At 47.7% G+C, this 22,442-nt stretch overlaps 1 protein-coding gene across 1 annotated transcript in view; it reads right to left on the reverse strand.

Annotated features, from left to right (window-relative positions):
- Nucleotides 1-530: 530 nt before the first annotated feature.
- The window catches only part of cers1 (ceramide synthase 1), a 28,517-nt gene continuing 6,605 nt past the window's right edge, over nucleotides 531-22,442 (reverse strand). The window contains exons 2-7 of the mRNA XM_055658502.1: nucleotides 13,746-13,905; nucleotides 8,925-9,105; nucleotides 6,062-6,223; nucleotides 5,039-5,186; nucleotides 2,505-2,644; nucleotides 531-1,065 (exon numbers count right to left, since the gene is read on the reverse strand). Of these exons, the coding sequence (XP_055514477.1) occupies nucleotides 1,023-1,065; nucleotides 2,505-2,644; nucleotides 5,039-5,186; nucleotides 6,062-6,223; nucleotides 8,925-9,105; nucleotides 13,746-13,905 (834 nt within the window). The 3' untranslated portion in view covers nucleotides 531-1,022. The remainder of the gene's footprint in view (nucleotides 1,066-2,504; nucleotides 2,645-5,038; nucleotides 5,187-6,061; nucleotides 6,224-8,924; nucleotides 9,106-13,745; nucleotides 13,906-22,442) is intronic.

Genomic DNA, 22,442 nt, shown 5'->3' on the forward strand with positions numbered 1-22,442 from the left:
ATCAGGAGGGATAGACACAAAGTGCGAGAGTAACTCGGCAGGTCAGGCAGCATCTCTGGAGAAAAAGGATAGGAGGCGTTTCGGGTCGGGAATCTTCTTCAGACTGAGATTGAGGGGGGGTGGGGGGCAGTGGTGAGTAGTGGAGGTGGGAAAATTCCCAGGATCTGACTTGGTCCGGCTACAACTGACCTCAGGCAGGGCAGCGCCTGGTAAACCCATTGTTGGCTCGGGGAGATGGGATCTCAAGAGGGAAACAATGTGGGCAACTGTGGGACTGGACTAGGTGGAGGGGGGGGGGGGGGGGGGGGGGGGGGGGGAGGCTGAGAGAGGAGTTCCACTGTGCAAGGATCGCCTTGTTACTCACAGAAGCTGGAAGTTTGTAACAATGGATGGGACACAGGTCCAGCAAGGTCTGAGATACGGCTACTGAGACCCTGTCAGGTTTATGTTGCAAACCTCTTGCAAAGAGCTCTGAATCTGATGGGGAACCTTTACTCAGGAGAGGGAGGGTAGGGTGGGGTGTTGGGGGAGGGGGGGGGGGGGGAATTTCCAGGGTTGTATCAGCCAGCAATCTCGGCAGGAGGTGCGTGACGCAAGGAGGCAGTGGGAGACCTCCCGACCCCTTGGTGGCCCTGGGACTTTGCAGGGGGAACGTTAAGTGAAACCCCCTCTCCCCTCCCCTCCCTCCCCAAGGACAAAACTCCAGACAGGTTCAACTGAGGGAAGTCTGGGTCGGGGAATCGTTGCGAGCTCAGACCTAGCGCATGGAGAAATGGCTCAGTGTAGTTATACTGCAGGTGCATGAAGGCAAGGGAGAACAGTACTGTTTGCAAACAGGCCAAGGGTAACCCAGAGATTAAAATCAGTGCAGCTTTCCCCAACCTGCACCCCTCCCTCCCAGTTTTCAATCTCAATCGAGAAACTCCTGGACGGGCGGGGACCAGACGTCCTTTCCTAATCCGGATGCAGAAGTCCTTGTAAACGAGGTGATGATGATAATGTCCACTGGTCTGGGCACGGCATTATAACCATTTATCCTTGATGATCCCGTTCCTCTGGTGCCATCTACACAGGAGATAAACCAGGAGGCCGCCAGTTACAAACAACACACCTTTGCAGAGGTTGTGAAGTCAGGAGAGGGTTGCAGGGAACAGCTTCCACACAAGGACCGATTTCGAAATACATTCAGCTTACAGAAATACCTTGCAGAGATATCTCACAGAGAACAAACGCAAACATCAATAACCACAAGCAACGCTAACCCATAGAAACATAGAAAATAGGTGCAGGGGTAGGCCATTCGGCCCTTCGAGCTAGCACCGCCATGCAATATGATCATGGCTGATCATCCAAAATTAGTACCCCATTCCTGCTTTTTCCCCCATATATCCCTTTAACCCATATTATAATAGGCAAGTTTGGCATGTGAAGGCCAACTACTCTCACCAACTTCTACAGATGCGGCGTGGACAACATTTTATCAGGATACATCACAGCTTGAGTTTGGGAACAGCTCCATCCCAGACCGTAAGAAACGGCGGAGGATTGTGGATAGGGCCCAGCCCATCACGCAAAACCAGCTTCCCTTCCATTGACTCCACCTCCGCTTCACGCTGCCTTGGCTAGGCCAGCAGCATAGTCAAGGACCAGCCTCACCCTGGTCACTCCATCTTCTCCCCTCTCCCATCAGGCAAGAGGGAGAGAGAAGTGTGAAAACGCACACCTCCAGATTCAGAGACGGCTTCTTCCTGCAACTGAAACTTTCAACGAGATCATCAAACTCCACACGGACAGCATCCGGGGTCAGGATCGAACCTGGGTCTCTGGTGCTGCGAGGCAGCAGCACTACCCGCTGCACCACTGTGCCACCATTGCCAGCTGTGCTGCTTCAATTCTGGATCATCCTGCCAACAGGAACAATTTGTCTTTGTCTACTCTGTCTTGAATCTTTAGCAAGTTAACAACTCCCCTGTTCTAAGGAGAACCAGTACCTCCCTCTGGCATCATGCCAGTAAATAGCATCTTCATCACCTCCAGGCCATGATCTACATGTGAGCAAACATTGCAGCTTGAAATGACCACAATATTCTGCCCAAGGCCTAATATAGTCATAGTGATGCAGGGTGGAAAAAAGGCCCTACACCGACCAACATGTCCTAGCTACACTAGTCCCACCTGCCGGCATTTGGCCCATATCCTTCGAAACCTGTCCTATCCATATACCTGTCCAATTGCTTCTTAAGTATTGTGATTGTTCCAGCCTCAACCACCTCCTCCAGCAGCTCGTTCCATACACCCACCAACCTCTGTAGCGAAAAGTTACCTCTCAGATTCCTATTAAACCTTTCTCCCCTTTACCTTAAACTTATGTCCTCTGGTTCTCGATGCCCCTACCCTGGGCAAGGAACTGAGACATCATAGAGTTATAGCGCCTCACTAAACATGTTCTACTCGATATCTCTCTCCCGGGCTAATTCGGCTTCGCGAGTGGTTGCCGCTCTCACCCATCCTTGGCGGAGTTCCTGGGGTGGTCATATTCCTTGTCCTCCGCGGGCCTGCTGGTGTCCTCCACGTCGTACTCCCGCGCGTCGTTCACCTCCGCCACTCGGCCGGTCAGGACCTTCAGCACCAGCAGCAGGATGTACTGAAACAGAGCACAGGCCGCATCAAGTCATGCAGCGCGGGACAAGGGCCGCTGGGCTTCCTGATTACTGCGGCTCAGCCTCCCCGCTTCCACGAAGGCAGACACACACAAACAAACCCGGGGCAACTCAGCGGGTCAGACAGCATTTCTGGGGGTGGCGTTTCAGGTCGAGACCCTTGAAGAACGTCACCTATTCCTTTTCTCCGGAGATGCTGCCTGTCCTGCTGAGTTACTCCAGCTTTCTGTGTCCATCTTCAGTATAAACCAGCATCTGCAGTTCCTTCCTGCACATCTCACTGGTTTCCTTCTGCATGAATACCCCATCCCCGAAGGATGGACCCCCCCCCCCCAACACACATCCAATGGATATTCTACGCATAGAGTCTCTAGTGGACGCACAGGAATGTGGGAGGAAACCAGAGCACCTGGGGGAAACCCACGTAGTTGTAGGGTGAACATGCAAACTCCACACAATCAGCATCCGAGGTCAGGATTGAATCCGGATCTCTGGCACTGCGAGGCAGCAGCTCTACCAGCAGCGTCACCGTGCATGTCTATATATGCGTAATAAAGATGAATAATATAGCCTTAGTTATGACTCATATCCATGAAGGACGGCACGGTGGCGCAGCGGTAGAACTACTGTCTCACAGCGGCAGAGACCCGGGTTCGATCTTGACTACGGATGCTTGTCTGTGCGGAGTTTGGACGTTCTCTCTGTGACCGCATGGGTTTTCTCCAGGATCTTGGGTTTCCTCCCACAGGTTTGTAGGTTAATTGGCTTGGTGTAAATGTAAATTGTCCCTAGTGTGTGTAGGATAGTGTTCGTATGATCACTGGTCTGAGCGGACTCGGCGGGTCGAACCGCTGTATCGCTAAACTAAACTAAAAACGAAAAGTAAAATTAGTTATGACTCCATGTCCATGAAGGGATTATAGAGGCAAACACAACTCATGATAACTAGAATAGTCAAGTTATTGACAGGTTGAGATGGCCGGCGACAACAATAGGCTTCGACTACTGTAGCACAAAAAGGTGTTTAGCTACACATGGGAAACAGGGATACAAGTTGACAGGGTTAGAAGATGGAAGAGATAAGTGTAAACACAAGCTATAGCAAAAATCACCGGGGTCCATTTTAGAAACACTGAAAATAAGTGCAGGAGTAGGCCATTCGGCCCATCGAGCCAGCACCGCATTCAATATGATCATGGCTGATCATCCAGAATCAGTACCCTGTTCCTGCTTTCTCCCCAAATGCCTTGATTCCATTAGCCCCAAGAGCTAAATCTAACTCTTTTGAATTCATCCAGTGAATTGGCCTCTACTGCCTTCTGTGGCAGAGAATTCCATAGATTCACAACACTCTGGCTGAAAATGTTTTTCCTCATCTCAGTCCTAAATGGCCGACCCCTTATTCGTAAACTGTGGCCCCTGGTTCTGGACTCCCCCAACATGGGGAACATTTTTCCTGCATCAAGCCTGTCCAATCCCTTAAGAATGTTATATGTTTCTATAAGATATCCTCTCATCCTTCTGTGAAGATAAGCCCAGTCGATGCATTCTTTCATTGTATGTCAGTCCCACCATACTGGGAATTAACACGGTGAACCTGCGCTGCACTCCCTCAATACCAAGAATTTTGCAACTGTAAGTTTGATATAAATTCTTGGATTGTAGTGTTGTTTATGAAAATCAACTCCTTCCCCACCCTTGCCTATCCCATCAGTCCTCTCCACCCCACTCACTACGCCCCTTCAAACCCTCAAGAATGAATCAGGCCCATCGCACCGTGGTGCCCAGCATTAGGGTAGCCATCTGTCCCGTATTAGCCGGGACATCCCGTATATTGGTTTGTCCCGTACGGGACCGGCCCTTGCCCCGTATTTGACTGCTACTACTCGGGTCGAGGGGACTGTCAGGTCGGAGCGCCGCGTCTGGCCCCGCCTCACCCGGCCCGACGTAGTGCAGCCCATGGAGTGCAGCAGCAGCAGCGCCTCGCCCGTGGCCCCGTCGGTCGGCAGCCCGGCCAGCTGTCCGACCTTCGGACCTTCGCTTACCGCCGACACCCACCACCCCTCCTTCTCACGGCCGATCATTTGTTCATGAATTGGATGGGGCGCCGGACTTTGCGCGCGATGTCACGTGGCACGGGCCAAAACTCCTCAGCTGGCCCGCCGGCTGGGCTTTGTGTGCAGTCCAGCACCCGGGGCCAACTCATCATTCACCCAGCCACGGCCGAGTCGGTCAACGAATTGCCGTGGGGAGAATTTGTCCCGTATTTTGACCTTGTGTCCCTTCTTTGGAAGTGAGAACGTTGACGACTCTACCCAGCACAGACTGGAAGAGAGTGGAGAAAGAGACGGTGAAAGGTGCAGGCCAGAATTACTCACCAGAAACCAATATATATTCATCAGAGTGAGAGCAAGCAGCAGAATGTTGAAGAAAAAGTAAAAAGGGATATTGGGAACAGACTGGAGGCTGGAGTAACAGGTGGCGTACAGCACTTTGAGGGGGAACCAGTAAAGTCGAAACCAGAACCTATGAGAAAAAGAGAGAGAGTTGCAGAGAAGGATTTGCAGCACAAATTCCTCGCCCTCTCTCTGACCTAACGTCCGTTTCTAATAACAATTAAACATTTAATGGTTTGCACTCTGACAGATATTAAGGTGTTAATCTGATCATAGCTTCAGACTGTTTAAAGTGCTCTGCCGTCAATGAAACATTGGTTAGTTTAGTGTTACATGAGCCAGTTCATTGGCTATATTTAAGAGGGAGTTAGATGTGGCCCTTGTGGCTAAAGGGATCAGGGGGTATGGAGAGAAGGCGGGTTCAGGATACCGAGTTGGATGATCAGCCATGATCATATTGAATGGCGGTGCAGGCACGAAGGGCCGAATGGCCTACTCCTGCACCTATTTTCTATGTTTCTATGTACTGAGGTGCAGTGAAGAGCCTGCTTTCCAGTAATAAAAACAGGGGAAAAAAGACTCATTTTAAAAAGACCAGATGACATGTAGACTTAGTGTGGAGACAGGAACTGTCGATGATGATTAATAGACCGATGACACAACGTGCTGGAGTAACTCAGCAGGTCAGGCAGCATCTCTGGAGAACATGGATGGGCGACGTCTCAGGTCCGGATGGGTCCATGTTCTCCAGAGATGCTGCCTGACCCGCTGAGTTACTCCAGCACTTTTTTTTTTAACCTATTTTTTGTAAACCAGCACCTACAGTTCCTCGTTTGTCCTTGTGAAAATGTGATGCGGGGATCTTGAGTAAAACACACAGCGCGTGGATAACTCAGTGGGTCAGCGGCATTTGTGGAGGGAGTGGACAAGCATTGCTTCCACTTGGGACACTCTCTAACAGCAGCCAGACTGGGATCCATTAACATGGGAGGAGCGGCCACTTACCAGCTCACAGCAAAGGAGCAGCATCCGATGTTGGAAACCACATCGTTCAGTCGGTGGTAGACCCCAGCTCTGTTCTTGAAGTAAACATTGAGTTTTGTGAATTCAAGCAAAATGTCATTGACATCGTGTAGGAAGAGAACCAGGATTCCAACGTTGTGATACCTGCAGGAAAACAGGGGCCAGATGGTCATTACAGAAGGTCATAAGGAATAGGAGTAGAATTAGGACATTCGGCTCAACAAGTCTGCTCCGCCATTCAACCATGCCTGATCAATCTTTCCCATCTAACCCCATTCTCCTGCCCTCTCCCCATAACCCCTGACACATGTGCTGATCAATTCCAGGGACTTAAATTGTTGAAATTCTTTGCAGCCCAGATTCTGTTTTACTATTTTTATTCTAGTTTAGTTTAGTTTTATCCTTTTTTCTCTTTTTTTCTTTTTTTTCTTTTTCTTTTTATATATATACTAGACCAAGTGCAGACCCGTTGGGTCTGCTCCCCCAATGGTGTGATTCCCCCAACCCAATATTCCACCATGCACCCGTCTCCTCCAATGGAACTGAAGCCGTTGCCAAATGTAAGTTTCCAGCACTCCCCTGCCTCCCTCAATTGCACCTCCCCTGCCTGCTGCAGCAGTGAAAAGTTCAGTGTTCCTGTCTTGCAACATTGTTTCGAAGTGTGTTGGAAGCTGATAGGAAGGAGCAGCCGTCAACGAATCAAAAGGCAGGAAGGGATCCGTACTGCAGGCGGACGGATTTGAGTTTTATATATTAATAGATAGATAGATTAGTTCTCTTTTAAACATTTAACTATATTTACATAGAGACCGGGAGGTCGATATTCAATGTGTGTTTGGACACTGGACTCGTATTTAGGTTATATGTGTTTAAGAAGGAACTGCAGATGCTGGAAAATCGAAGGTAGACAAAAGTGCTGGAGAAACTCAGCGGGTGCAGCAGCATCTATGGAGCGAAGGAAATAGGCAACGTTTCGGGACGAAACGTTGCCTATTTCCTTCGCTCCATAGATGCTGCTGCACCCGCTGAGTTTCTCCAGCACTTTTGTCTACCTTAAGGTTATTAATCCCTATGTTATTAATCCCTATGTATCAAAATCATTGTGATGTCTATCATTCTTTTGTTGTTTTGTTTTTGTTTTTGAAAAAAAAAACGAATAAAAAGATTTTAAAAGAAAGAACAATGATCTAACATCTCTGCCTTAAAAAAATATCCACGGACTTCGTCTCCACAGCCCTCTGTAGCATCAGCCACAAGATGATGGGACTTGTTGGTCAGTATGGGCAAGTTGGGCCGAAGGGCCTGTTTCCACACTGTATGACTATGAACATATCTGGCAACAGGGGCACTGGTCCCAATGCCAACATTGTTTTTCCTAACAGACCAGAGAGTCATACAGACTCGTAAAGGGTTGCAGCACAGTCTGAGGCTGGTCCATTGAATCTGCAACAATCATCATTTACACTTTTTAGACTTTTAGTTTTAGTTTCGGTTAGAGATACAGCATGGAAATATGTCCCGTCGGCCCACCGCGTCCAAGCCGACCATCGATCACCCATTCACACTAGTTCTATGTTATCCTGCCTGCTTACACATTCCTTATACTCGAGGGGGGCAATTTACAGAGGACACTTAAGCTACAAACCTACACATCTTTGGGATGCGGGAGGAAACCGGAGCACCTGGAGGAAACCCGTGAGATCAGGGAGAACATACAAACTCCACACAAACACAGCACCCAAGGCCAGCATCAAACCTGGGTCTCTGGCACTGTGAGACAGCAGCCCTACCAGCTGCGCTGCTGAGCCACCCTACATTAATCCAATTTTTAAAAAAAAATTCTCCCCACATTCACAACGGCTCCTGTAAAATCTCCCTCTCAGGTACGCACCAGGTCCCAACCTACAGCGGCCAATCGACCTACCACCTTGTGGGGAAGCTGGGAGACACGGACAAAATCCGCGCAGCCACAGGGAGAATGTTGAAACTCCACACGGCCAGCACCCGAGGTCAGTATTGAACCCTGGTCTCTCGTGTCGTGAGACCGAGTCTGTATTAGCTGCCCCATGGCGTTGAGTGCTGGTGCAGCTAATACAGCCGCCATTTGCTTGAAGATGAAGTTTTCCGGTTACATTCTGAGATCAGGAGCCCTATCATTCAGCGCATCCTTCATTTAAAACACCTCTCCAGGATCCAGTTTAGTTTAGTTTATTATTGTCACGGGCACCAAGGTACAGTGAAAAACGTTTTGGCTACGTGCTATTCAGTCAAAGAAAAGACTATACATGATTACCATCAAGCTGTTCACAGTGCACAGTTTAAGGATTAAGGGTAAAGGTATAAACGGTAAAAGAATTGAAGTAGAAATTACTGGGAGAAAAATATTAATATTTAGAATTGTTCATATTCATAAATGATAGGAGCAGACTTAGGCCATTTGGCCCATCACGTCTCCTCCGCTATTCAATCATGCCTGATCTACCTTTCCCCCTCAACCCCATTCTCCTGCCTTCGGGACATATCTCCTGGCACCCCTCACCAATCAAGAATCTGTCCATTTAAAATATCAATTGACTTGTCCTCCACAGCCTACTGTGGCAATGATTTTCCTCAACTGTGAACCTAGTCCAATCTCCTTGCGTTGGGGATGATCAGCCATGATCGCATTGAATGTTGGTGCTGGCTCGAAGGGCCGAATGGCCTACTCCTGCACCTATTGTCGATTGTCTCAAATATTGAAAACAGGGAATATGGTGGTTGCTCAGAGATGGCAAGAACTGACGCGAAATCTCCAGGGAAAGCCCAACCTTTGTTGGCGACCCCAACACAAAACGTCTGCACCCACCTGAAGGCATAGGAGAAGGCAATAAGGGCCAGGGTTATCACATGATGGACCAACATCACCACAGAGTCCTTTCTCCAGGCATCCATATAGATGGTGGCATAGATGGCATGCCCATAGAAGCTGCACTGGACCAGGTAAGCAATCGCCATGTCTTTCGGGACCTCATTTGTTGGTCTCCACTCTGTAAAATTAGCATGATGGTAACTCCTTTAGTTTATAGTTATAGAGTCTTACAGCATGGAAAAAGCCCCTTCGTCCCAACATGCCCACACCGACCAACATGTCCCATCTACACAATTCCCACCTGCCTGCCTTTGGCCCATATCCCTCCAAACCTGTCCTATCCATATACCTGTCTAATTGTTTCTTAAATGTTGCAATAGTCACAGCCTCAACTACCTCCACTGGCAGCTCGTTCCATACACCCACCACCGTTTGTGTGAAAAGGTTGCCATTCAGATACCTATTAAATCTTTTCCCCTTCACCTTAAACCTATGTCCTGTGGTTCTTGATTCCCCTAATCTGGGCGATAGACTCTGTGCATCTACCCGAACTATTCCTCTCATGGGTTTGGGAGATACAGCATGGAACCAGACCCTTCGGCCCAACAAGTCCACACTGACCTTCGATCACCCGTTCACACTAGTTGGACATTAACCTACTTTCAATCCACTCCGTACGCAATAGGTGCAATTTTACAGCGGCTAATTCATCGACAAAGCCGTACGTCTTTGATATGTTGGAAACCAGAGCAACTGGAAGAAACCCTGTTTCCCAGGGAGAGCATGCAAACTCCACAGAAAATACACCCAAGGTCAGGATCGAACCTGGGTCTCTATAACTGCATCAGCCACTGATGCCATCCTCCTTTAGTTCATGCCAGCACACTCTAGTTAAACTGCTCTGTTACATTGAAGATAGACATAAAATGCTGGGGTAACTCAGCGGGTCAGGCAGCATCTCTGGAGAAAAGGAATAGGTGATGGTTTGGGTCAAGACCCTTCTTCAGACCGAGTGTCAGAGGAGAGGGATGAAAAGGTACGGAGCCGGCACCGATGACCAAGGAAAGGTGGAGCCCACAATGGTCCATTGATGGCTCTGGAAGAGGTGATAACGAAGGGGTATATGGATGCAAATAATGGATCTAGAAGGATGACTAGGGTGGGGGAGGGAAGGGGAGAGAGGGGGAATGCATGGGTTACTTGAAATTAGAGAAATCAATACTCATACCACTGGGTTGTAAGCTGCCCAAGCAAAATGTGAGGTGCTGTTCCTCCAATTTGTGTCTGAGGCCCAAGACAGAAAGGCAAAGGCATCATTTATTGCCCTCCTGCAATTGCCTTTGGGGAGGTGATGCGAGCTGGAACTAAAGTCCATGTAGTGAAGGTACAGAACTCCCACACTGCTGTGGTGGTGGGAAGTCCAGTGGCAATGAAGAAACACTGGCATATTTCTACAAGGAATCACCAGTATTTGAGTCCTCCTCAGTACTGAGATATCTGACCCAGGTAACTCCATTCCAACTCGCCTCCCCCCCCCCCTCACTGGGAGCGAGAAGACATCCCGAGCTCTTTCAGCAAAGCCAATTCCCAAAACAAGGGCCTCCTTGACACCGCCGTGCTCTTATTTTCTGATGGGTAATTTTGGTGTACTCGTGTACAGTCAGTGTTGTGAAGTAGAAACACAACGTCCAGAATGGGCGGAGCTGGTCCCCACAGTACAATAATCATCTTAGGCTGGACAGTAGCGCAGCTGGTAGAGCTGCTCTCTCACACTGCCACAGACCCGGGCTCCACCCTGATCCCCGCTGCTGCTGTCTGGCCCGCTGCTGCTGTCTGGCCCGCAGAGTTACTTCAGCACTTTGTGTTTTGCTCAACATTCTAGCATCTGTTGGTCTCCAGATCAGGTGAAAATAGAATCATAGAATGACAGAGTAGGGAAACGGGCCCTTCGGCCCAACTTGTCCATGCTGACCAAGATGCCCCATCTACGCTGGTCCCATTTGCCATGTTTGGCCCATATAGCTCTAAACCTTTTTTATCCAAGTACCTGTCCAAATGTCTTTGAAATGTTATAGTTCCTGCCTCAAATACCTCCTCTGACAGCTCGTTCCATATACCCAGCGTCCTCTGTGTGGAAAAAGTCCTGGTTAAATCTTTCTCTCTCACTTTAAACCTACGCCCTCTAGTTCCTCTCGATTCCCCTACTCTGTGCATAAATCCTATCAATTCCCCCTCATGATTTTATACACCTCTGTAAGGTCACCCCTCATCCTCCTGCGCTTCGAGCAATAAAGCCCTGGCCTGCCTGTCCAACACCTCCCTAATCGCTCGGGCTCTCAAATCCTGGCAACATCCTCTCGTATCTCTGCTACACCCTCTCCAGCTTAACGCCATCCAAAACCGATCACAATATTCCAAATGCAACCACGGCAATAAACAAAATCTGGATTTTAACCTTTGGGCTGTTGGGAAAAACACCTATTAAAACATGGTAGACACAAAAAGCTGGAGTGACTCAGCGGGACAGGCAGCATCTCTGGAGAGAAGGAATGGGTGACGTTTTGGGCCGAGACCCTTCTTCAGAAAGGAGTCTAAAGTAACTCCAGCATGTTGTGACTATCTTTGATTTAAACCAGCATCTGCAGTTATTTCCTAAACACTTAATAAAACATGGTACACTAAAACAATCCAGACAATCCACAGTTAAGAACAGGACAGTTCCTTGATCATTGTTACTTTGCAGCCTATCTTTCATTTCCTTGTTCTATCTCAGTCTCTATATCTACATCTATATCCCTCGTTTCTCTCTCCCCCGACTCTCAGTATGAAGAAGGGTCGCGACCTGAAACGTCACCCGTTCCTTCTCCCCAGAGATGTCGCCTGTCCTGCTGAGTTACGCCAGCACTTTGTGCCTATCTTCGGTGTAAGCCACCATCTGCAGTTCAATCCCACACAGACAACACTGGACCCAGGCGCTAGAAGTAGCTCCAGCCGTATGAAACAGGGAGAGAGCTCATGTCAGTCAAGGCTGAAAATATTTCTGTGGTGTTTTTAAAACCTCTCTTGTTGCGGTATTTGCTGCCAGATGCACACAGGTCCAAGGAGAGGTGGAGAACTGAGTTCTGCACACATTGCAAGCAACACCTCTGCAACAGTTCTCTGGGTGAGACGGGAATAGATTGAATTAGCAGCAAGCAGATTTTAAAAAAACCCTTCTCTGACTGGGTGTGCAATGATTCATTAAAGGAGCAATTTCCCACTGAGCTCAGGGACTGGGAAAGGATTAAGAGGAGAGGGATGTTATAAAGATTGAACACAAGATAAATTGTTATTTGGACATTGATAAAGTCATAAGATTATAAGCGAGTAGAATTAGGCCATTCGGCCCATCAAGTCCTCTCCGCCATTCAATCATGGCTGATCTATCTCGCTCCAAACCCCATTTTCCTGCCTTCTCCCCATAACCTCTGACACCTGTACCAATCAAGAATCTATCAATCTCTGCCGTAAAAATATCCACTGACTTGGCCTCCACAGCTTTGTGTGGCAAAGAATTCCACAGATTCACCACCTTCCGACTACAGAAATGTTCCTCGTCTCCTTCCTAAAAGAACGTCCTTTAATTCTGAGACTATGACCTCTAGTCACAGGCTCTCCAACTCGTGGAGACATCCTCTCCACATCCACTCGATCCAACCCTTTCGCTATTCTGTATGTTTCAATGAGGTCCCCCCTCATTCTTCTAAACTCCAGCGAGTACAGGCCCAGTGCCGACAAACACTCATCATAAGTTAACCTGCTCATTCTTGTAAACTATCTCTGGACCCTCTCCAGACCCAGCGCATCCTTCCTTGGATATGGTGCCCAGAGTTGCTTACAATATAAGTGCTGACGAAAGCTCAGGATATGTACGTCCCCGTTAGAGTGAAGGGCAAAGCAGGCAAACGTGAGGAAGCTTGGCTGACGAGGGAATTTGAGGCATTGGTCAAAAACATGAAGGATGCATGGGTACAGGGTATAGGCAGCTGGGATTAAGTGCATCTTTGGAGGAGTTTCGGGAACCGAGTAAACTGAAAAAGGAGATCAGAAGGGTAAAAAGGGGTCCAGGAGATAGCTCTGGCGGGTAGCATTAAAGACAATCCCAAAAGATTTTATAAATACAGAAGGGGGGGGGGGGGGGGGGGGGGGGGGGGGGTAAAGGGTAACTAGAGAAGAGAGTGGGACCTCTCAGGGATCAAAGCGTTCACCTCTTTCCCCCGCTGAGTTTCTCCAGCAATTTTGTGTACCTCTTCCCTCCCCCCCACCCCTCCCACCACTGGGTCGCTCTGTTCTCAGCAGCCCCCACCCCACCGGGTCCCACTTTGTACTCGGGGGGTCCCCACCTATCCCACCTCAGCCCTGACCATCCAGGCTACAGTCAATGTGGTTCACTCCGTCATTCGATTCCAAATCATTTTGCTTCCCACCATCTAGTCTACAGCGCGGGCAACGCTCAAACAAAACACATACCGCGACCACTCTTCCCGGACGGGGCTCACAAAGGGCCTGCCCCACTTTCACAAACTAATTCACGACCTCTGCCGTGTTTGCCCTCGACTCATACTCGCAGCGTGGTCGTCACGAGGTCGTAGGTAGGTTGTGATGCTAGTCGTAGGTACTCGTGGCATCAAGTAGGTCGGGGCGTTTCTCCAACATGATGAAAAATGTCCACGAGTAAAAAAGGTGGTAAATTAGGTCGTGAAAGTGGGACAGGCCCTTTAGTTGGAGCAATTGTCCGATCGTGGGGTGAAACGGTTTAATGCGTACTGCGCAACGTACCGTAGAACACGGATGGTGGGTCGTGGAAGAAAGGATAGTCTGTGAAGAAGAGCAGGTAGGAGGTGTAGGACCAAGAGGCGGTGTAGAAAATCAGCTTCCACATACTCTCCGGCATCTTGGCTGCATCCCTGGGTTGGAGATCGCACCACTGGGCGAACGGCTGGAAGAGAGACAGAGAGACAGAGAGAGCAAACGGGAGACTGAGGAATGGTCACCTTGCCAGGGCGGAAATAGATCCCACATTGAAGAAAGGTCTGAAGACGTGTCCCGACCCAAAACGTCACCTGTCCATAATCTCCTGCTGCTGAGCTACTCCAGCACTTTGTGTCTTTTTTCCCCCCTGTAAACCAGCATCTGCAGTTCCTTGTATCCCCACCTTCGAACACCGGTTATAAACGGCTGGGGCTTAGTTAGCGCCTTCTAGAAACCTTTCAGGATATAAAGTGCTTCTTAGCCAATGAAGTACATTGGAAACATAGCCAAAACACACACACACAGGCAATTTGACCCACACATGGCAATGTGCTCATGACCAGGTACCCTGCTGTAAAAATGGTGTTGAGGGGAATTATGTTAACCATGAACTCGGGGCGAGTTCCTATGTACCACTGCTGATATTACCCTTGGAACTTTACTCGTACTTGTAAAGGATGGTACTTAGGGCTTTAGAAATACAACATGGAAATAGGCCCTTCGGCTCATCTAGTCCATGCCGTCCAGCGATCACCCCATAGACTAACACTATCCTACACACTAGGGACCATTGACTTGCAAACTTGCACGTCTTTGGAATGTGGGAGGAAACAGCAGCACCCGGAGAAAACCCACGCGGTCACAGGGAGAAGGTGCAGACAACACATGTAGTCAGGATCGAACCTGGGGCTCTGGCGCTGGAAGGCAGCAACTTCAGGCTTTGCCACAAATAGCACAGAATCAGATTCCATTTTTTATGCTTTGAGTGTTCAGAATCTTTAATGTCACTAAATCAAAATAGAGATGTCCATTCAGGGCTAGGCTGAGATGAAACATCTTCATCTAACTGGAGGTGAATCATTGAATTCTCAACCCAAGGGGCTGTGGAAGCTCAGTTGCTGAGTCTATTCAAGACCCAGATGAATATTTTTAAGACATTGTAGGGAGTAAATAGATATGGAGTTAGTACAAGAAAGTTATACTGATCCAATGATTAGCCGTGGTCACCCTGAAGGACAGGCTGGGCACGAGCGGCCAAATGGCCTGGTCCCACTTCTGTTTCTACGGGTTGTTCCGTTCAGTTATTCGGGCTGATATTAAAACCTCTGGAATATGATCTTGTCATTGTTACCCAAGCTTCAATTAAATCCCTCTGGGTAGAAACAAAGAGTTTAAATCTGGGGCTCCACACCACACCACCTCCAGGTCCCTCAGATCGGCCGACTTCGGGTTGCTGAACATCTAGGCATAAGCTCAGGGGTGACCGCGCCTTTAGCGGTTGCAGCTCCTAGACTGTGGAACAGCATCCCTCCTCCCATCAGAACTGCCCCCTCCACCGACTCCTTTAAGTCGAGACTTAAAACTCATCTCTACTCCCAAGCCTTTCTTGACGTCCTCTGAGCGAGGGCTATATGTATGTAGCGATGTTTGTATTTAATCTATGAACCTCTGTTGTTTGTTATACTATTCTTATACCGATGTAAAGCACTTTGGCCAACGAGAGTTGCTTTGTAAATGTGTTATAGAAATAAAAGTGACTTGACTTGACTTGGGGCGGTACAGTGCCGCTGCCTCACAGCACCAGATACCCGGGCTCAATCCTAACTGCGGTTGCTGTCTGTACGGAGTTTGCACGTTCTCCCCGTGACCGCGTGGGTTTCCTCCCACACTCCAAAGACGTGCAGGTTTGTGGGTTAACTGGCTCCTGTCAATTTGTCCCTCGTGTGTGGGATAGATCTGGTGTCCGGATGATCACTGGTCAGCGCGGACTCGGTGTTTCCACGCTGTATCTCTAAACTAAATGAACGGGTCACTCAGGAGAACAACTCTGTGAGAAAGAGAACAAAAACAAGTTTGGGACTTGAGCTGTGACAAATAATTGATGCAGGTGGTTGATGGAGGTAGCAGGGATGGAGGTGAAAGCTTGAGAGGAAACTTCAAGGCCAGAAAGCAAATTAGTCTGGAGAAGGGTTTTCGGCCCGAAACGTCGCCTATTTCCTTCGCTCCATAGATGCTGCTGCACCCGCTGACTTTCTCCAGCATTTTTGTGTACCTTCAAGCAAATTAGTCATGTGGTTTATAATAATCAGATTATGGCAGGAAACTTCAAGGAGATCCAACACTAATGGTGTCTCAGCAAACAAGGACACATCTAACAACAGATAATAATAGATTTTGAGTTTTATCCAAATGCATTTGTAGTTGGGTAGAGGAATTAATGGTGCAATTAGAGATAAGAGGATTGTGATCTAATCGCCACTAAAAACATAGTCAGGGTTAGGAATTAAATAATTTAGAGTATTGATGCTGGCAAAGAGCAAACTAGAAACCACTGGGGTAGCATAGTCTGAGAATAAGAAAGAGTTGATTGTCACGAGGTACAGTGAAAAGCTTCTGTTGCATGTTAACCAGTCAGCGGAAAGACTATGCATGATTACAATCAAGCCATCCACAGTGTACAGATCCATGGTAATGGGAATAACGCTTAGAAACATAGAAACATAGATAATAGGTGCAGGAGTAGGCCATTCGGCCCTTCGAGCCTGCACCGCCATTCAATTTGATCATGGCTGATCATCCAACTCAATATCCCATACCTGCCTTCTCTCCATACCCCCTGATCCCTTTAGCCACAAGGGCCACATCTAACCCTCTTAAATATAGCCAATGAACTGACCTCAACTACCTTCTGTGGCAGAGAATTCCACAGATTCACCACTCTCTGTGTGTAAAAAAATGATTTTCTCATCTCGGTCCTAAAAGATTTCCCCCTTATCCTTAAACTGTGACCCCTTGTTCTGGACTGCCCCAACATCGGGAATAATCTTCCTGCATCTAGCCTGTCCAACCCCTTAAGAATTTTGTAAGTTTCTATAAGATCCCCCCTCAATCTTCTAAATTCTAGCGAGTACAAGCCGTGTCTATCCAGTCTTTCCTCATATGAAAGTCCTGCCATCCCAGGAATCAGTCTGGTGAACCTTCTCTGTACTCCCTCTATGGCAAGAATATAGAGCAAGATAACATCCAGTAAAGTCCAATTAAAGATAGTCCGAAGGTCTCCAATGAGGTAGATAGGAGGTCAGGACTGCATTCTACCTGGAGGGAGAATGATAACAGCTGGAAAGAAACTATCCCTGAATCCGGAGGCGTGCGTTTTCACACTTCTGTACCTCTTGCCTGATGGGAGAGGGGAGAAGAGGGTGTGACTGGTCTTTGATTATGCTGGTGGCCTTGCCGTGGCAGCATGAGGTGTAAATGGAATCAATGGAATGGAAGTTGGTTTGTGTGATCCACAGTTCTCTACACCCTGACCATGCTGGCCATCAAATACCCATCGACACCAATCCCATTCACCCCCACTTAGTTCACAGCTCTCGAGGCCTTAGTGGTTCATTTGCTGGTCCTCATTCTTCTTAAATATTGTGAGGTTTTACCTGGGTCTGTGCAGACATAACTAAGGCCACAGCAATGGATCTCTCCCCCCCCTCATCTTAAACCTAAGTCCTCGGGTTCTCGATTCCCCAACTCTGGGCAAGAGACTCTGAACATTTATCATGATTTTTTGCACCTCTATAAGCTCACCTCTCATCCTCCTCTGCTCCAAGAAAAGCCCTAGCCTGCTCAAACTCTCCGTATATCTTCGCCCCTCGATCCTCATAAATCTTCTCTGCACCCTTTTCCAGCTTCCGACAACATCTTTCCTATAACACGATGCCCAAAACTAAACACGATACTCTAAATATGGCCTCACCAACGTCTTATACAACTGCAACATGAACTCCCAACTTCTATACTCAATACTCTGACTGATGAAGGCCAATGTGCCAATCGCCGTTTTGACCGCCCTATCTACCTGTGGTGCCACTTTCAACGAGTGACTGTATGTACCTGTACTCCTAGGTTGCTCTACAACACTGCATGTTTTCCAGCTTGGCAACATTTTCCTAAAACATGGTGACCAGACCTTCAACAGAATCAGGAACAATCTCCCCATAAGATGGTCACAGGGAGCTTTAAAAAACAATTTTGCAGAGGGATAGGTACAGGACTGTAGAAAAATGGTATAAAAAAAATTAATAATAATTGGGCGATATAAATGGTCCTGGAAGGATATTATTAGGCAGACAACTCCAAGAAAGTCGAAGGTGGGTTTACCCTGCATGTAAGTAAATGTAAAAAGACTTCAAAGACTTCAAACCCAAAACATCAACCATTTTTTTCTCCAGAGACGCTGCCTGACCCACTGAGTTACTCCAGCACTTTTGTGTCTATCTGCAGTTCTTTGCTACACAATGTAAAAAGAGAGTTTGACAGGTGTTTGGTGGGCAGCATACGGGACAATGATATTGTGGCAATAACAGAGGCCCAGTGAAGAACAGGCAGGAGTTGGTTGTAAATATTTATGCAGGCAAGGTACTTGGGAAGGGACAAGGGAAGAAATGAGAGTCATGCTGCATTGATTGAGGAGAATATTGCAGCACTAGAGAGAGGATCCCCTAGAATGATCAAGGACAGAGGTCCATTAGTCTACGGGGTCTATTATAGTTGTCATCCATTACAGTGAAGGACAGTGAGGAACAAACTTGCAGGAAACTGCAGAAATGAGCAAAAACTGTGGAGTAATGAATAACATAGGAGTTTTCAACTATCCACACACAGTCCAGTATATTAATAATATATAGGGCAATGAGGGCTAGGAGCTGTCAGTGTCAATTAAGCTGTCAGTGAGTCTATAACAGGGAAATATTGTTTGACAAAATCTGGTGAGAATTTATTTGAGGATGTAACAGGCAGGGTGTATGGGGGGGAATGAACTATACAAGATCATGACATAAAGTGTGGGGTAGATGTGGAGAGAGGGGGAACTGTGGGAGACCCATGCAATGAACCCGGGCCAAATGTACAAACTCCCGAGGTCAGGATCGAACCAGGTTACTTGTTCCTGATCCGGAGAAAAACAGCTAGCATGAGGTTTATTGTATTGTATTGTATTGTATATCTTTATTGTCATTTCCTGAGTATTCGCATACCCAGAGGAAACAAAAAAAGTTGCTCAACCAGTGTCCATTCAGTGTGCATGAAAAATAAATAGAAATAAAAAATACATGTCATGAACAAATTTAACACTCTACTAAACATTCAACAGCCGTTCCGACCGGCAGTGGCACAACAGTGGCTCTGCTGCAGTGTGGGGGTTTGTGCGCGATATTTGGCAGGGGGCAAAGTCCATTTAACAGTCTTATAGCCTGTGGGAAGAAGCTGAGGAGCATCCTGCTGGTTTTGCAGCTAATGCTCCTGTACCTCTTCCCAGTTGGGAGGATGGAGAAAATGTCATGCGATGGGTGGTAAGGGTCTTTGATGATGGAGATGGCTCTGTTGATACATCTCTTCCTGTATATGTCCTGTATATAGGAAGGGGAGTTATTACCGTCACGTGTACAAGTTCACAAGTTATAGGAGTAGAATTAGGCCATTTGGCCCATCGAGTCTACTCCGCCATTCAATCATGGCTGATCTTGCTCTGCCTTCCAATCCCATTTTCCTGCCTTCTCCCCATAACCTTTGAAACCCGTTCTAATGAAGAATTTGTCCATCTCTTCCTTAAAAATACCCACTGACTTGGCCTCCACGGGCCTCTGTGGCAATGAGGTCCACAGATTAACTACCCTCTGACTAAAATGGACAGTGAAAAGCTTTGTTTTGCATGCCACCCAAGCAGATCAGACATACCACGCATTAATATAACCTCCTCAAACTCAACTACAATAGATAAGACAAAGGAGAAAATAGAGTGTGCAGAATAAAATTCTCAGCAATAAGTCAAAGGTTTACCAAATGAGTAGAAACAATATAAACACTGTCTCAGCGTTCAGAAATTAATTATTACAAATATTGCTGTAGAATGTGGAGATTGTGGCTTCAAGTTGCACTTCAGGGACAAAGGCAGAACACCTAGGGCTTCTAGAACAATCCAGAGGGAGCACTGCACTGTTGCAGGCGACAGCTTTCAGGTGATTATTAATCAGGGTCCCTGAAGATAGATGCAAAAAATAAATAAATAAATCACAGTACCACAACACAGTTGGCAGAGCTGCTGCCTCACCGTGCCAGAGACCCGGGTTCGATCGTGACCTCAGGTGCTGTCTGTGTGGAGTTTGCACGGTCTCCCTGTGACTGCATGAGTTTCCTCCGGGCGCTCCGGTTTGCTCCCACGTCCCAAAGCCGTGCAGATTTGTAGGTGGCAGGCCTCTTTAAATTGCCCCTAGCATGTTGGGAGTGGAGGTGAAAGTGGGATACCATAGAACTAGGGTTGAAGGGGTGATCAATGGTCAGCATGGACTAGATGGGCCAAAGGGTCTGCTTCCATGTCGTATCTCTCTCAACCAAATTAAACAAAATAATGTTTAACCCTCGACAAAGTGCAAAACGAGCGACTCTAGAGACAGCAAATACCGGAGGCTTGAGCATGATACAAAGTACTGGAGGGATTCAGCGGGTCAGGCAACATCTACGGAGGAATGGACCGACCACATCTTGTTCGGGCTGCTTCATCAGAGCAACTACTGTCTGATGAACGATACTGACCTGAAACAGCAGTAAAAAAGATAGGACTGGTATCACATTCTAGTTTGTGGGAACTTTCTGTGCAATTACCTATAGAGAAGAGATGAGGAGGAATTTCTTCAGTCAGAAGGTGGTGAATATGTGAAATTCATTGCCACAGACGGCTGTGGAGTCCAAGCCAATGGACATTTTTGAGGCAGAGATTGATAGATTCTTGATTAGTGCTGGTGGGGAGAAAGCAGGAGAATGGGGTTGAGAGGGAAAGATAGATCACCCATGATTGAATGGCGGAGAGTACTCGATGGGTGGAATGGCCTCATTCTGCTCCTGGAACTTATGAATTTATGTGGCTGCTACATTTTGGATGTTACAATAGTGACTTCAAAGGCACGTCTTTGGACATAACTGCAATGGAACATCCAGAGGCCACAAACCGTCTTGTGAGAATGCAAATCTGTCTTTTCTTTCTCAGGAGGATGGTGACTCGGGTGACTCTGCATTAATTTCCTGTAGTCTCCGATGTTGCGTTTACAGCCATCTTGTAACCTTCCCGGCCACACCACCACCACCAAGGTCTCAGGATCTGAAGATATCCATCTCGCTGAAGAAGAACTGAAGGCATGAAACCTTGGCACAAACACTGAAGCCAGGAGTCAGCCAATTCAATTCAATCTAAACGACTTCAAGAAATATGTCGGAAGGAACTGCAGGTGTTAGTTTAAACCGAAGATAGAAACAAAATGCTGGAGGAACTCAGCGGGGACCGGCAGCATCGCTAGAGAGAAGGAATGGGTGACGTTTCGGGTCGAGACCCTTCTTCAGACGTCTAACAGCAAGAAATAGTTTGGAGCGCAGTGGCACAGTTGGTAGATCCACTGCCTCACATCGCCAGAGACCTGGGTTCAATGCTTCAACGATACCTATTGTCACGTGTACCTAGGTACAGTAAAATGCTTTGTCTACCAAGCAACCCGGTAAAATCATACAGCAGGCCTCATCTGGGCAGCCATTTAATTAATTAATTAATAGCTGGGGTTTTTTTTTTCCTTTTTCCTTCCTCTTACAATATGTAATGTGATTCTGTTCCATTCTGTTTGTAGTTTGGTGTTTTTTTTGTTTGTTTTTTGGACAAAGTCCGCGAGCATCGCCACTTTTCATTTCACTGCACATCTCGTATGTGTATGTGACGAATATACTTGACTGGACTGCACAAGTATTGCCACATTACTGGTCTTGGCAAAGTTATAAAAGCTCACAGAACAGTCCTATCTACTGCCTGCCGTGTCAGGGGGCTCTGTCTCCCCCCCCCCCCCCCCCCCCCCCCACACCGTGTCCCCACTTTGTTCTTGATCCCCACCCCCTCCCCACCGTGTCTCCCAATCCTGACCACAAATGCTGCCTGTGTAGAGTTTGCACGCTCTCCCCGGGTTCTTCCCACATCCCTCAGACGTGCGGGTCGGTCAGTAGGTTAAATAGCCTCTTGTACATTGCCCCTAGCGTGCAGGGCAGTGGGTGAGAAACAAAGAACTGGTGTGAGCGGGTGGTCGATGGTCAGTGTGGGCTCGTTGGGCCGAAGGGCCTGCTCTGCGTGCCGTATCTAACTAAAGTAAAGGACAGTCTGTTACCGCAAAGGGGGACGAGGGTGTTCCAAAATCATTGGAGCTCCTTGTCCTTTGACAGGACCAGTTACAAGGGATGGTCATGCTGTTGCTTAAGTAACCTTGGCAACCATCCACTCCGCACTCTCAAGATCATACGTACTGCAGCAGCAGTTAGCACTGAAGGCTTTGTCACTGCACAAGAAGAATCACAGAGAAAATTCTGTCTGCTCACTCTCTTGTTCCAGATATCTCCAACTGGCCTTGTCCATCTCCTGCCTCCGTATATTTATCCATCTCCCGTTTACAAAACATAATTACCTCTTCCATTTAAGCCTCTGGC

This window comes from Leucoraja erinacea, chromosome 29 (genome assembly GCF_028641065.1).
Source record: "Leucoraja erinacea ecotype New England chromosome 29, Leri_hhj_1, whole genome shotgun sequence".
In the NCBI taxonomy this organism is placed as follows: Eukaryota; Metazoa; Chordata; class Chondrichthyes; order Rajiformes; family Rajidae; genus Leucoraja; species Leucoraja erinaceus.